This window comes from Rhamphochromis sp. 'chilingali' (assembly GCF_963969265.1).
Source record: "Rhamphochromis sp. 'chilingali' genome assembly, chromosome: 10".
Taxonomy (NCBI): domain Eukaryota; kingdom Metazoa; phylum Chordata; class Actinopteri; order Cichliformes; family Cichlidae; genus Rhamphochromis; species Rhamphochromis sp. 'chilingali'.
The window spans coordinates 12,298,495-12,313,975 of record NC_137937.1 but is presented as its reverse complement, the minus strand read 5'-3'; the positions used below and the strand labels follow the sequence as shown (position 1 = coordinate 12,313,975).

At 39.9% G+C, this 15,481-nt stretch overlaps 1 protein-coding gene across 3 annotated transcripts; it reads left to right on the top strand.

The window, feature by feature from the left end:
- The first annotated feature begins 55 nt into the window (after window positions 1-55).
- Window positions 56-14,411, top strand: ulk1a (unc-51 like autophagy activating kinase 1a). 3 transcript variants are annotated; one of them, XM_080893044.1, is made up of 27 exons: window positions 56-526; window positions 627-719; window positions 803-844; window positions 2,140-2,172; window positions 2,291-2,327; window positions 3,507-3,680; window positions 3,788-3,861; window positions 3,957-4,058; window positions 5,282-5,340; window positions 6,689-6,771; window positions 6,861-6,911; window positions 7,007-7,095; window positions 7,211-7,367; window positions 7,479-7,539; window positions 7,625-7,714; window positions 8,596-8,709; window positions 8,809-8,939; window positions 9,415-9,509; window positions 9,782-9,900; window positions 10,146-10,261; window positions 10,568-10,693; window positions 11,073-11,212; window positions 11,326-11,501; window positions 11,592-11,710; window positions 12,837-12,994; window positions 13,125-13,260; window positions 13,377-14,411. In XM_080893044.1, exons 1-27 carry the CDS (start codon window positions 437-439, stop codon window positions 13,430-13,432), a joined length of 2,721 nt encoding a protein of 906 aa, XP_080749170.1. In that variant the 5' UTR covers window positions 56-436; the 3' UTR covers window positions 13,433-14,411. The 3 variants fall into 3 exon arrangements, with proteins under 3 accessions (XP_080749170.1, XP_080749169.1, XP_080749171.1); XM_080893043.1 differs by having other exon boundaries at window positions 9,779-9,900; XM_080893045.1 differs by having other exon boundaries at window positions 57-526; window positions 7,211-7,310; window positions 9,779-9,900.
- Window positions 14,412-15,481: the final 1,070 nt, after the last annotated feature.

The following is a 15,481-nucleotide window of genomic DNA, read 5'->3' as shown; positions in this document are numbered from 1 at the left end:
GCATGCTCACCAAAAGACGTGAATAACCCCTGGGTAGATGGGTAGAAAGGTGAGGAGGAATACAACAAAGTTTAAACATAGTCGTGTGGACACTAACTGTGTTGACGAGCGGTCATTTGAACGTTTACCGGTTCTAGCAAAGCGACATGGACTAGTTAACCTCGTTAAATAAGCACAGTGTGCTGCTAATATTTTGTTTACATACTGTTTACGACGAGGTTATTTCAACTTTTTTTGCTTGTCGAAACTTTTTTTATGTTTTTTTATCGACATTTGCTATGAACACAAAGCTTGCTTCGTGCCATGACGGTGTTTTTCATCAGTGGTATGGGATTTGCTAGCAGGAGAAAACTGCCGTGGGACCGCGCGTTTGTTTCATTTGGAAAATCAACCACTTAAACACTATCGGATATTTTAACACATTTTTGTAATATCCATGGAGTCTATTGGGAAGTTTGAGTTCAGCAGGAAAGACCTGATTGGTCATGGCGCATTTGCAGTTGTGTTCAAAGGCAGACATAAAGAGGTAACTTTCATATCTGATGTTAATTTTGATTTATGCGGATCTCTGGAGATGAATAGGTTGTGTTGTTGTGTTTATGTACTCCCTTTGTTTACCTTCCAAGAAACGTGATTGGGAAGTTGCCGTGAAGTGCATAAACAAGAAAAACCTTGGCAAGTCTCAGTGTTTGCTTGCCAAAGAAATCAAAATATTAAAGGTATGTATTTATTTAAGATGGTGCTGTGGCATGTCTCCAAGAATACCTTTGACAAATATGTTTTTTCCCCACACCTCTGCTAGGAGCTGAAACATGAGAACATTGTTCGACTACTTGACTATCAGGTAAGGTTGCTCCCCCCATCCTCTTCTTCACAGCACATGCACAACAAAACACACAGACATGCTGTACTGTTGACTTTGCTGCCACATGATGCAAATGTTGCTGTAACACTGGCAACCAGTTACACAGCCAAGCCCAGAGCTTGATCTGAAAGTTTTAAGGTTCCTCCATCACAAATAAATTATTATATAAAATGCATAAAAGTAACCGCGTGATTGATGTTCACTTGTGATGTATAGCGCTAAATTTTGGATTTGCTTCTGGGGCTAACTGCTAGAACCCAAAAGGCTTTTAGCTTAGCAGATGACTCTAGCAGAGAACATTAATTTACCTGAGTGTGCGCTTTCCTCTTCTCAACTTACTGACACTGATAGCCAGGCAGGCAGACATGGGTGAGGTGATCTATTTCTGACAGATGGCAGACTGCAGCCAGTGAGACAATGGCTTATAAAACACACAACCTGAGAAACACCCACACACAAGAAAAATGACTGCAGGTTACACGGGGAGATTTCAGGGGTGATGGCAGAAGCTTACGCAGGCATTAATGTGTGTAATTTACCTGGCATCTGTGCAATCTAAACCCCTGGTATCTGTTATAACCAGACACATTACACCACCACTAGCTTTATTATGGCTCTTCTCTGTGGTTGTTGTTGGTAATGGTGGTTTTATATATATATATATATATATATATATATATATATATATATATATATAAAAATCATTTTAATCCTGTATTTTTCCTGTAGTGTAATGAGGTTTTAAAACTGAAAACCACATTGCACCATAATAGCCTTGAGGTATTTTATGCAATAGTGCAAGTGCGAGTGGTAAACAGTTCTAAGGTTTCAGTACGGCACACAGAGAGCTCATCAGCTTTAACCTGGTGTAATAAAAGCAAGACGCAACTTGATTTCCCACTTGTTACTTTCCATTACAGTCAAATGGACCTGGCTCGCTGAACATCTCTCGCTCCACTTCATATTACCTCGTTAGCTTTTTCTGTGGTATTGACAGGATCGGGTTTCCCTGCATCAAAGATGAGTTTCTAGAAGCTGCTGCTGATGGGCCAAAAGAGTCTTACAAATCAGCTGATGTAACTCATTGTGGCCTGAACTTCTAATCCAATGTTTACAATGCCAGTGTTGTATTTAAGCAGTTTAAATATTTGTGACTTTACTGACTCAAACTTCAGCTCTGTTTTTTTTTTTTAGCTATCATGTAGCCAGTGCTTAATAATACTGCATGTAGCTTCATTGTGAATGATTTGCATATTATCTGCTTGTATTAACAGGAGACTGGGGGATGCGTGTATCTTGTTATGGAGGTGAGTTGTGTTTGAAATGCTAATGGTTGGTCTTGTTTTCATGGGAAAATGCAAATCTCATCCTCTACTTGGGCAGCATTGTCAGCCGAGCTGACGCTTGTCTTTCTTGTCTTTTCAGTATTGCAATGGAGGTGACCTGGCAGAGTATCTTCATTGTAAGTTTGCTGCAAAACAAATGGCTTAAAGCTCAGAATCTGTGCTGCACAGTTTTTGCAAAAGCACAAAAGAAAAACAGGACATTCACACCTTATCTTTCCATTGCATTGGGGTGCTTGTTAACATGTCGTACTGGTCTGGCTTTTAAGGGGCTTAGCTCAGCTTTTTTGTAGTGTTTTGAGGGACTAATAGGATTCTAACAGGGCAGTGTGACCTAAGAAGTCAGGTTTAAAGTTCATTCTGTGAATTATCATGAATACTACCAAGTACTTAACCTAGATAAAAACCTGTTGACCTAAAGTTTCTCTCCAGTGTTTGCCTACAGCGTGAAAAAACAGAGCAAAATGAGCAGCCTAAAAATAAACCCCCACCTTTTTTCTTTTTTTTTTTACAGTACAACATTAAATAAAACTTCTCTCACTTGGAAATTCCCCTACTTCAAGTTTCAAGCCGTGTTTCAAATAATGATGACACATGGAGTTAATTTTTCCTGGGGCTAGGTTTGCCCCGCTGGTGTGGAGTGTCGGTCTAATACGGCCCCAGTGCCAGCGGTCCTTAAAGGCTAGAGCTGCCAATTCTGTGTCTCTACCAAGGAGACACATACAGCTATTTGCAGCGCAGCACTCGGGCACATTTGGCAACGTTCTCGCTGCTCCCACATGACCTCACCCATCTGTCACTCCCTTATGCTCTGTCCTCTGGTGGAAAACAAGACGGCTATGGGGTGCTGATGCACTGCGAGGGAGGGGGGTGTTTGGTGCAGCAGTAGGTGGTGGTGGTGGAATTTGTGGGGGGAGCTAGTGTGTCAGACAGCCTTGACTTTAATTTCTAATTGAGGCATTATGAATAAAATCTTCCTCCGTGAGGCATAGCAGCATTGACGCTGACACGTTACACCATAAATAAGTTACGGTGAACATGTGATAGCAAACAAAGTATATATTTATATCGCAGTCCTTACAGTATGTACATGTCAGATATTCCTCCAGATATCTGCTGGTAGCTGCAGCATTTCTATGCTTGGCTTTGCTTTCCTAGTGTATTTTCATATTTTGAGCTTTCTTTTAAAAAAAAAAAAAAAAAAAGTCTCACATAAGTAAGCTAATGCCTTTTCTTTTTATCCAGCATAATAAATCTTCCATCAGGCTGAATTTCTTTTTCCCTTTCTGTATCGACAGCTAAAGGCACTCTGAGTGAAGACACCATCCATGTATTCCTGCAGCAGATATCACGGGCCATGAAGGTCCTACATAGCAAAGGCATCGTCCACAGAGACCTCAAACCCCAGAACATTTTGCTCTGCCATCCAGAGGGGCGCAGGTCCAGTTCCATCAATACCACCTTTAAGTTAGGTAATGGCTTACACCAGCATTGCATTAGATGGTCTAAATGTAAAATAAAAATGTGTTCATATAGATTTAAAAGGAAAACACTGCCACCTGTTTCTCTCACCCTCCAGCTGACTTTGGGTTTGCGCGTCATCTCCAGACAAACACCATGGCAGCCACGCTGTGTGGCTCTCCCATGTATATGGTAAGCATTAAAGTAGTTCACTCTGGTATCCTGTGCCAAGCAGGTGTGATGGAACCGTGCCTCTAAGCTGTTTTGGGGTGTTTTTTCGGCCACAGGCTCCCGAGGTCATCATGTCCAGGAACTATAATGCCAAAGCTGATCTGTGGAGCATCGGTACCATCGTGTACCAGTCTCTGACTGGAAAAGCACCATTTTATGTGAGTAGCACTTAAAAAAAAAAAAACGAAAAAAAAACCATGTGAACCAATACTAACAAAGACTTGCTAAGGTCCCTTGCATAATCACAAGCAGTCATGCAATTGTTTTGCCTCAGTTCACACAAAGGACAAACTAACTGATGTCAAAGTGTAACATGATGCATCTTGTTCATAACATTAAAAATGGAAAAACATGATTCGCGACACTGCCTGCTGGGTGATACTTTTCCACATCTTCTGTGTTGTTAGCTGGAAAACGTTGGAGCGCCTTGTTAGAAATGAGCCTTGTTTACCTAAGATGGGATGATGAGAGAGGCAGCTGGAAATTACTGTGAGCCATTTCTGTGAACCCAGAGTAAATGCTGTTTCACAACCCCAGCTATTACTTTCCCCTCTTCACGTGTCTGCTCAGATGCCACTGTTGCACTGCTATTTGCAAGCTGCCTCAGCTGTGATTCACACATATATAGACACATGCCAATAGTTTTACCTCCTCGTTGGTTGAGTATTTTGTGCTAAAGTTGCCCCTTCTGTCCCTGTGTAGACAGAAAAACATTGTGTTTGGCCCTTTTGTCCGTTACATCTCTTGAGGTTATTTATATTGCAGTTTATTTCCTCTAGCAATGAGAGGGAAGGTTGCCTTTTATTTCTGCCTGGCAGGTCAGTGAGTTAAGTCCAAAGGTTAGCGAAAGGTGAGGCGCTGCTGCTGATGTCTCTGAGAGTGATGTTTATTTGGTTTAGCTGGCAAGCATTCATTACACTTTCGCCTTTCTGGAAACCTGATTGTGTTTATGCTTGGGCTATATGGACCATTACACAACAGTTCATTCAGTTCAAATGCTTTTATATAGTGACAAATAACGACAACAGTCACCTGAAGGTGCTTTATTTTATAAGACAAAGACCTCACAGTATTAGAAAGAAAAACCACAACAATCAGACAATCCTTTATCAGCAACTGCTTGGTGACAGTGGGAAGAAAGAACTCCATTATGATGTCAAGAGCCCTCCAGCAGACCTAGGCTTGGGTTATGGGGTGAGGGGATGGAGAAGAGAAAAAAGCAGTGGAGAGAGATCAAAATTTACATTCGTAAAGCTTTAGGCCAGAAGATCGGTTATTCAAATGCTTGTTTGTAAAGTCCAGACTCATTCATTTGCATTGTTATAGTCTGTGGGTGGTCATCTCCAAGTCTTACTCTCGTCTCTGTGTCTTTTGTATACAGGCCAGCACACCACATGAGCTTCGTCTCTTCTATGAAAGTAACAGGAACCTGTTCCCCAAGTGAGTACGAACAGCTTTCACCCAAGCACTCCAGCCCCGAACATTTTTAGACATTACCCTGCAGGTATATATTTCTAGCACCAATGCAAAACATTACAAAACTTAATTGTTTCCCCAAATGGAAAAAAAGACTGAGTTGAAAACATTTAAAGATGAGCCTGGAACAAAGCAACATGCATAACAAACAGAGGAAGACGGTAGAAAAAAGCGACATAAACTGGCATTACTAAGAAATCTACCCTGGATGCTGATAGTGTGAATGATGTTTGATGTATATTTGGACACATGCACACACATATATAATTAGCTCTGAGTAAATAAGTCGCACAACACTTCTAAGAATAGTGCTGTTGTGGAAGAACCCATCCGGACACCTGACGGGAACGATCATCAACAACATTCTCCATCAGCAACTCTCACACAATTCATATTTTAGAGTTACAAACAACAGTGTGGAAATATAGAGAAATCCTTCTTCCTGTGAAGGATTTAATTCTCTATAAACAATTCTGCCTCGGCTTTGTTATCAGTGATTACAGAGGCCTTTGCAGCTAGGCCTCGTGGCTATTTGCAGTCGTTTTGAACACAGCTTCTCTGATGTTCAGAATTTGGACTTGGAAAGTGTTCAGAGGGATTTATGGATTGTTTGCCCACTGCTTTCATGGTGTACTTTGCCTGCCTGTGTGTGGCTTGGAGCCATGCTTATCTTTTTCAGTGATTAAGCCGGGAGATGAGAAAGGCTCTGCCTGTGTGTGTGTGTGTGTGTGTGTGTGTGTGTGTGTGTGTGTGTGTGTGTGTGTGTGTGTGTGTGTGTGTGTGTGTGTGTGTGTGAGGGAATAGTTTGTAGTTTTCCTTTGGCTCTATATATATCCTGCCCTAAAGTGCCAGCTACTGGTCTGTATGGCTATTGCTTTCCATACTACCCACATACTGTAGGTCAGCACTTACACATACACTATGGCTGACTGCCTGGAGTGTCATGACACCTCAAGGTCTTGTACTGAAGCCATAAATTAGATTAAGATTTCATATTTTAGAGTTCACGGTATGGAACGTCTGAAGCAGTCTGTTTCTTAAAGCCATAAATATCCACAAAATAACTCAGTGAACAAACTTGAACATGAAGTCAAAATATTAGCATGATCTAAATAAAGGCTATAATACAGTGTAAAAAGCTACATAATAATGGTCCCATACTTTCTCCTCTCCCTACATCTTATTTTGTAATTAAAATGATTAGAATGATTAAATAGTGATAACCTTTAACAATTTGTTCTCCTGGGATTTGTATTATTAGCTGTGTTCTTACACATGCAAGTTTTAATAGAAAGCTGTTGTATTTTGCCAGCATCCCAAAGGAGACCTCTGATAACCTAAAACACCTGCTGTTGGGGCTTCTACAGAGGAATCATAAAGATCGGATCAGCTTTGGTAAGTCTGCCCCTTTTTATTAGTAAAAAACATGATTTAATAATTGAATTCAAAGTGTTTTTCTTATGTCTTTATCTTTTCTTTTTCAGAGGAATTTTTTAACCATCCCTTTTTGGAAACAAGCTCATCAACAAAGAAATGTAAGTGTCGCGTTGTTGTGAGGACAGCTTAGTATCAGTGACGCCGTTATAGCTGAGGTCGTAACACAAGTGCTTTACTCTATTTTTTGTCACAGGCTCATCAGTCCCCGTGCACTCCTACCCCAGTTCTGGCTCCGGCAGCTCCTCTAGCAGCTCCTCCACATCTCAGCTGGCCTCGCCTCAAGTATGCACAAAGTTTTCTCATGAAGTGAAGTGACCTGAAACCAATTGGTCATACTGTGAAATCCATAATTAATATTAGTTTTCGTTACATCTGTGTTTTATCTTCACTCTGTCAGCATTCCGATGGAGAGATGCACCAACCTCAGCCCAAGCTGCCTTACACCCCTGTGCAGGACAAGCCTGGTTTCCTGCAGAAAGAAACAGCTAATCAAGATGGTAGATATATCCAATCTCTCACAGAAGATTATGTCTTGGTGCCTGCCCAGTTTCCCAGTAAGACCTCTGAGCATCAGGAGCACATCGGATTTATCAGGATGTTTTAGTGCATTATTTTTTTGACATTAGCACAAAAAGACTGACTGCTCCTGTTGTGCTGCTTTACAGGTGAACATATATGTGAAGTAAAGGTTGGGTCACCCCCAGAAAGTTCCCTTAAAGACCGTGGGTGAGTGTTCCCTTCATGGCCTGAACACTGTATGGGTTCAGTTAAGTTTTATTATTTTATGTAATTTTTAAATGTGTTTGTATAGGAGCTCCCCACTGGCCGAAAGGGGCGCTAGACTCACTGGAAAGACACCCCCACGCTCTCCTATGCTGCGCTCTCCCCCCAAGCCTGTTAGGTAAGAGAAAGCCAGACTGTCAGAAAGCCAATTTTAGAGTTCAGCTCGTGGAGGATAAAAGAGGTCCGATATGGATAATTAAATTGAACGTGCAGCTAGATCAAACAGTATTTATATTCACGGTATATAGAACATGTTATAGAGCTAAAATTAAACCACATCCCACTTTTAAAGACAGTAGAAGGCAACCTGGCTAGATGGAAATCTTTACCCATATCACTCATGGGAAGGGTCGCCGCTATAAAAATGATGGTCTTGCCAAAAATAAACTATTTATTTTCAATGATCCCAAATAAGCCATCACAAGATTGGTTCAGATCTCTAGACTCGTATATTTCTAAATTCCTTTGGAAAGATAAACCCCCACGTATCAGCTTAAAAACACTACAAAGGACCAAGGATAAAGGAGGATTAGATCTGCCTAACTTTAATCACTATTTTTTAGCCCACAGGCTTCAGTTCATCTCTAGATGGTTTAAACACACCCTCTTAGATGAACCTTGGATAGATGTAGAACAGGCACTATGTAATAACCTAGAAATTTCAGACCTACCATTTATCAGCTCAAACATCAAACGACATGAATGCTTTAAAAGCATCAACATCAGCTCTTCTCTGACAGCATGGTGGGAGTTTCTAAAAATGACAGAGTCTTCATTAATCCCATGCAAACGTACACCTATCTGGAACAATCCGGACATATTACAAAACAATAATATGATAAACTTTCCAGATTGGAGTTGCAAAGGAATTAAATACTTGGAACATATGTTGGAAGGAACAGACTTTATTTCGTTTGACAGACTAGTTCCACTGCTGTTTATAACTGCTTTATAAAATCAGCTGCCCATTCTTCTGTGTTTCCCCTTTTAACCACGCAGCAAACCAGCTGAAACACTTGGCAGTAACTTCAGCCCGTCTGTTCCCATTCCTGTCCCAACTCAGATCCAAAACTACCAGCGTATGCAGTGTGTCGGCTCTCATGGCTCCACCAGGCATGTCCATCCATCTTATCTGTGCACCAACCCCACCTCAGAGTCTTACTCTTATGCGTTCTCTGTTTCCTTTGTCTAACAATGTCTCATCTCATTCAGGGTCACGTTATACTGTCCCAGCAGCCCCAGCAGCAGTGAAAGCCCACCACAGTATGAAGAATGTGGATCTCCCAGTCCAGTCTTTACCTTCAACTCTGGAGGGAGCCAACCTAAACAGTCTTCCCCGCCAGGTAACTAGATCAGTTGGCTTCTGTATTACCTATGAAGGCATTCATCTGTATGTGTCATACACAAATACATAATTTTAAATTGATCCCAGTCAACTTTCATATACACAGTTGACTGGACATTGGAAATGCACACAGAAGAAGGTTAAAAAAATAGTTAATTATTATCAGAGACCGATGTTTATGTGGCCTTTTTTTAATGTCTGAAAGGGGCTTTTGTTAAGCAGACCTATTCCACTGTAACCTTCCAACAGCAATACACACACTCTCAATTTCACCATCTCACACAAACATTTTTTTTGTGGATTTTTAAATTTGTTTTGAGGTAAACTGTCAGTATTTTATTTTCTCTGTAGCTCCTTTTGCTCTCACTCATCTGTGTTTTTTATTCTAAACTCCTACAGTCAACGAATGTGTTTACAAATATCATGTGCTCTTTAAAACAGTTGTTTTATATATATAATTTTCTGTTCTCCAGTGGGAACAAGCCCAAAGACGTCAGAGCAGACTCTCCCACTCAGCACAAGAACTGGGCTCCTCGTTGCTTCTCCTGACATGCAGGACAGGCCCAAGGTCAGCTTCAACATGCCATACAGACACAGTGTTGACTTAATAATAATAAACATTTTATAGTTAATATTAAGTCATCCACTCTACTCTGCCATTCTGTCTGTGACATTAGAAATTGTTTTGCAATGCACACACTGCAAAAACCGGGGTGATTTCCTTCCACATCTCTTTAAAACAGCAAATTTTTACACTTCCTATGGTGTCAGCGGATAATAGAAGATATAAATGGGCACAGAGGGAAGGATGTTTCAACAGTTCAATTTCCTTTTCAGCAGCAGGTTCAGCCAAGAATGCCAAACAGAACCAGGACAGTCCCAAACCTGCAATCCCTTGGCCCCACTTCCCAGGCCAACCTCAGCCGTAAAGCAGCAATTAAAAAGGGCCCTTTTAAAAGGTATGAGCAGTGTAATACTTCCACACTGTTGTTATAAATGGTTGAAATAAAGAAAGAAAGAAATGGTTAAATCATTATGAATTTTTGACAATATTTTAGCATTCTGGAAAATTACAAGCTAATATTGCAAGTCTAATTAAGATTATGGGAGCCTGCTACTAAGAGATAACACACAGTCAAACATATGCTGGTTGATTAATTATTAAATGCTCACAAGGGTGTCTGTGGATATATTACATGTGCAGATCAGTGAGCACGGGAAGGTTATCTGACATGCTACTGAAGGCGGCCCTCGGAGCTCCGCTCTTTGAAGAAGGGAAAGACGAGAGCCTCAGCAGTGAGAAAAGCATGGAGATAACAGGTATCAGTGCAACATGCTAAAAGTAAAACCAGTCAAATGACTTCTAAAGGGACAGCGTCTGTTTTCAGTACGAACGAGTCCATTCATAAAACCACTGACTTAAAGTGATGCAGAAGAAGGTTTTACAAAATCACCGCACATGTAGGGGAAGGTGACACATGTTTGGTACATGCAGTAGGCACAAAGAGACCTTTGTGAAGTATCTAATTTAGTCACCATGACCACTGCATTACTTTACTTCAGTTCATCTAGGCTACCTTACCAATGGGGTAGCAGCCATCTGACTCTTCTTACTTGTTCCTACAGCACCCCCTGCTGGCTGTCATGGAGTTTTCCAGTGCTCAGACAGCCCAGTTCCTGTGATTTTCTCTATGGGCTCTCCAACCAGTGGAAACTCTCCTCCTGATACCATGTTAATGAGGAGGTTCTCAGGTAGGTGTCCTGACTTCCCTCACTACTAACTTTCTACTGAGGGCTTTTATTTTGAACTGTCATTTTAGTTTTGCTTATAGGAAAGTTTAAATAAGTCTCTTAATTTCAGCATGCTTACGATATAACCGCTTAATCTGATTATAATGTGCTGCTTTTTGAGTTTGGATGTCACTGAGACTCTTAACTTTAAAAGAAAATTGTTGTGATTAACCAAGGAAAACTAATATTTCAGGTCATTTTCCATTTGTTAAGTGTTTATATTTTCCATCTTTTTTTTTAAAGCTACAACGTGTTATCAGTTAAATCCATTTACATATTCATGAATTATGTATCAGCTGTATGTGGTTAAGCTAACTTTGCCTTTTGTTTTTAAATACAGACACTCCCAGCTACTTAAACTCAGGTTGGCATCTTCAACGAAGAAACCGTAGGCACAGTGACACTGAAACAATGAATGTTATTCCACCCAGCGGCCTGATTTTTCATCCTCCAGAGCTCCCTGAAGACACATTAATGGAGGTACAGTCAAATGCCGATAGTGGTGAATACTCCAGGATCGTCAGTAATTTACATTTGCGGGTTCCACATGAAAGGTTTCCACATTGAGAATATTTTATGTGCTCTTTTCACAGGAGGCTCACACCGATGCTCTGACTGACTTGCGCTTCACTTTGGCTTTCGTCCAGTGTGTCATGGAACTGGCTTCCTCTAAGGACCCAGGGCTCGAGCCCATCAGCAGTCCCGACGTTTCCTTCCTGGATCAGAGCTTGGTGGCTGATCAGATCAGCCTTCTAAGTAGAGAATGGAGGTAAGAGGCATTACAGTTTCTCCACACGTGGAGTAGCTCTCTTTGTTTAATAAAAAAAGAAAATCTTAAAACTTCTATGTAATGTTCCAGCTATGCAGAGCAATTGGTGCTGTACATGAAGGCTGAAGAGTTTCTGTCATCAGCTCTGCGCAGCGCTAAAGAAAATGTCAAGAAAGGCGAGCTGTTTCCATCTGCTACAGTCAAACAAGGTGAGACCAACATTCCCTTCTGTAGATTTGTAAGGTAAAGGTAAACGTTCATAGTGTGAATTTCTTCAGAAATGGTGCTACCAATAGAATAGCTTGACTTAATTTAAAAGGAACTTGAACTATGATCCAGAACCTCCCATAATTTAAATCACATGACCATGTAGGTCAAAGTGTTTCAACATTATTTTACATATTTGGTTCAAAGCTCCAGACTGTGACTGTCTTTGTTACACAGTTAAAACCAGTTCTCTGCTTGCAGACTGCGCAAACTTAGGTGATTACCATAAAGAGTATGTAAGATGGACTTATCTTTAAGTCTGAAAAGTAAAGCCTTACACTGGCATGCTCTTTAAGGCCACCAGGGGGCAATCCCTATGATTTCAAAAGGGCTTCCGCTCCTATAGACATCGGCAACCAAATTGCCTTCTTTCCTGACATCTGTAAACACTTTAATCGTGGGTTTATACCCAGAGTCACTTCTCATGGGTCGTCCCGAGTAAAACGTTAAGTCCATTTTGTGAATTTTTATCGTTCTAAGTTTCAGGAATGATTGTTATGCAGGGTATGTAGAGAAGATGCTGGCCTATGACTCTGCAGATTCGCATTCAGATCCACCCCTCATTTGTCACATCCAGTAACAAAAACCACCATGTGACATTGAAAACGACCATTCTGACCCTTTAAAATTAGATTTCACAAAATAGTGGGCGACGTCATGGAGGCTACATCCATCTTTTATATCGTCTGTGGTGTTTACTCAGGATGCCCTATATTTGTGGCTACCACTGAAAAAGTAAACCTGACTGAATATTCCTGCCTCACTGTCATTTTCTCTGCTCTCACGGGTCTCTGTATTTACTGCTGCCACACACACATACAAGCTAAAAGGAGAATAGAAACGGTGTCTAAAACTGAGATGAAAGAATGTACGTTGGCTGCAAAGTGCACCAAAATCTGTCAGTCAGGAAGACATTATAAGAAACTGAAGTCATTCTTGAAACTCCTGTTGTAGGAGCACAACCACTTAGGCAGAAATATTGTGTGTATCTGTGTGTATTTATTAACAGTTAATGAAAGTAAAAATGTTCCTGTATTAATTCGTTTTTTGGGTTGTTTTTTTTTGCAGTTATCAGAAAGCTGAATGAATTGTACAAGAACTGTGTGACCTACTGTCGCTCCCTCAGCGATCAGCTGCAGACCTTCTTGCTTAACAAGCAGAAACTTATGGACAACTTCAATGCACTCACAGCAGAGAAGCTCATCTACAACCACACTGTGCACATGGTCAGCTCATTTCACAGGAGGATATTGATATTCACTCCAAGATTGACTCTGTCCTGTATATGCTATCAGTCGTTATCTTAGCTCTTTAAATATATGCATGTGTGTCTTGTTTTTTTCCCCCTCCATTCAGGTAAAGTCTGCGGCTTTAGATGAGATGTTCCACCATGGCACCACATCAGTGCAGCGCTACCATAAAGCCCTTGTGCTCATGGAGGGTCTGTCCCGAACCCTCACAGAGCAAGGGGACATTGACGGCATAGAAAAATGTACGTGGAAGCTCTGTGACACACAACCCATTACAGAGAAATTTTAAATGCTAACATTAGTCATTGTATTCATGCATTTGTCATGTGGTCACTGAGTTGTTCCCTTATCTCTTTAGGTAAGCAATGCATTGAGCAGCGGCTCTCAACTCTGCACACAAAGCAGTATTTATGAGCTCCACGACTGCATCAATAGCAACTGCATTATCTTGCCTCATCCATCTGCCATCACTGTCTGCACTTTGATCTCTCCTAAGGGAAACGACCACTGGAGCATCTGCTCCTCTCATTTCTTCACCCAATCTGTAATTGAAAGGTAAATGCACAGTAAAGGTTCGAAAAGGCTGGAAGTTCTTGAAAAACAGGTTGGGTTATGAATGTTTAAAAGCTATGATCAGGTACATCGTTTTCAGTATTTGTTTTGTTACAAACCGTACGTGTTAGTGTGTTTTGGTGTTTTGCACATAGAATGATGAGCTAAATTAAGAAATGATTGCAAGTGTTTTATACTTGAAGCAAAGATTACTTTGTGGTTTTCTGTGTTCGAAACATTTGAGTTATGTGTCTGGTGAATAATCACCAGCCTGCGGGACTCTGAAGAGTTTGAATGAGATGACCAAATATTGCCAATGTGTAGCAATACTTGTAAACCTGTGCCTGTTTTTTTCTGTCTTTGCATTATAACAGAAGAGTGAATATGAATGTATTGAAAGTATGTTCTAACCTGATACACAATAACTGCCTTACGACTGCCAGTCTTATGGCCATATAGTGTGGAGTGCAATAAGTATTCTTTGACATTTGAATGAGATTTGTTTTACACATGATCCAAAAATCCCTCCCTTGGGTGGGTGATATACTCAGCTATGAGGTACTTCAAGTGACTTTTTTCCCGTGTGTATCTATGCATATTTGGGGTTTTTTCTTGTGTGTGTTATACATTTGGAGATTTGCTGATTTTGAATTTGGAGATGTATGTTTGCATTCAATCCATCTGCAAACCGTGCATGGCACTAGGTGATTTTAACTAATTGTTTGAAGTCTGTTTACCAAATGCCTTTTGTATTGTTTTAAGACTGCCTGTCAAATGTTGCCAAGATAAGTTGTTATATGGTGTTTGATCAAAATAAATATTTATTATAAAGTCGCTGACAGTTTGCAGTAGAAATCAATTTCATTGTTCTTACTCAAATGTGGACTTTTATCAAAGCTTCTGTTTAATTCAAATCCATAAGTAATTATAGTTTCTTTATAATCAGGATTTAGCTTAAAGTATACAATTTTACTACATAATATTCTTGTTAACTAATAAGCTGTGAATGTATGAATCGTCCAGGCTTTATTTATTTATTTACCCGCCAAGATTTATTCAGTGTTATAATGAGCAAACATGCACAGAGGACACACTAGAGTAAAGAGAAAAAAACCCAAACTATTCAACAAATGTAATTACATTTTATAATACCAGGATATCATTTACGTTGCATATTATATGCATTCAACAAACCTAGGTCTTATTGTCTTGACTTGTAAAATATTACATCAAACAACATTGCTTCTATGTATGGAAAATGAGATGAGACATGCTTTTATTTTCCAGTCCACAGTAGTCACATTTATACTACGAATACATTTTGAATGTTCTCAGTTCTTGTTTCACTGGGTAGATCCTATGCAGTGGTTTCCTTAAACTTGTTTTTGATAAAGTATTTATCACAAGTTTTTAGTGCTTTCTCTCACTGTGTATCACTAAATAAATCTTTGGAGACAGATAGTAACAAAATTAAATTGCTAATATTCTTATTAGAGCATTGTTCTTCTTCTTATATTATTATTTAAATATTCAGGGCTACCGATATAAAGCGGTCATAAAAATCTTCAGAATTAAAGCTTAGATGAGGAACATCAGTTTTGTAACATTATAGGGAATTTTTCCCTGGTATAGCATCAAAACTGCAGTATATTATTTTGGTTTAATATATATTTTGAATTTATAACGAAATTATCTGTATGATAAAAAGAAAAAGACGAAAGATTAAACAGCTCAAAGTCAGAATTCCATTATCATCTTTAATATTCAGTACCTTTGTAGGAGTTATATTTAAACACCAAGCTGTCAGTGCTTGCTTGTAAAAATCGAGCAACCTTATAATGATTTTATCAACCGCATTTTCATCTAGAGTCACAATCGCTCATGCAACCCACCATTTTAGACTACGTCATA

Coding starts and splice junctions, on each gene's coding strand:
- ulk1a (XM_080893043.1), top strand. CDS start 437: ATGGAGTCTATTGGGAAGTTTGAGTTCAGCAGGAAAGACCTGATTGGT. Junction 5,341..6,688: donor AACAGGAACCTGTTCCCCAA/GTGAGTACGAAC, acceptor GTATTTTGCCAG/CATCCCAAAGGAGACCTCTG. Junction 10,262..10,567: donor GAAAAGCATGGAGATAACAG/GTATCAGTGCAA, acceptor TTGTTCCTACAG/CACCCCCTGCTGGCTGTCAT.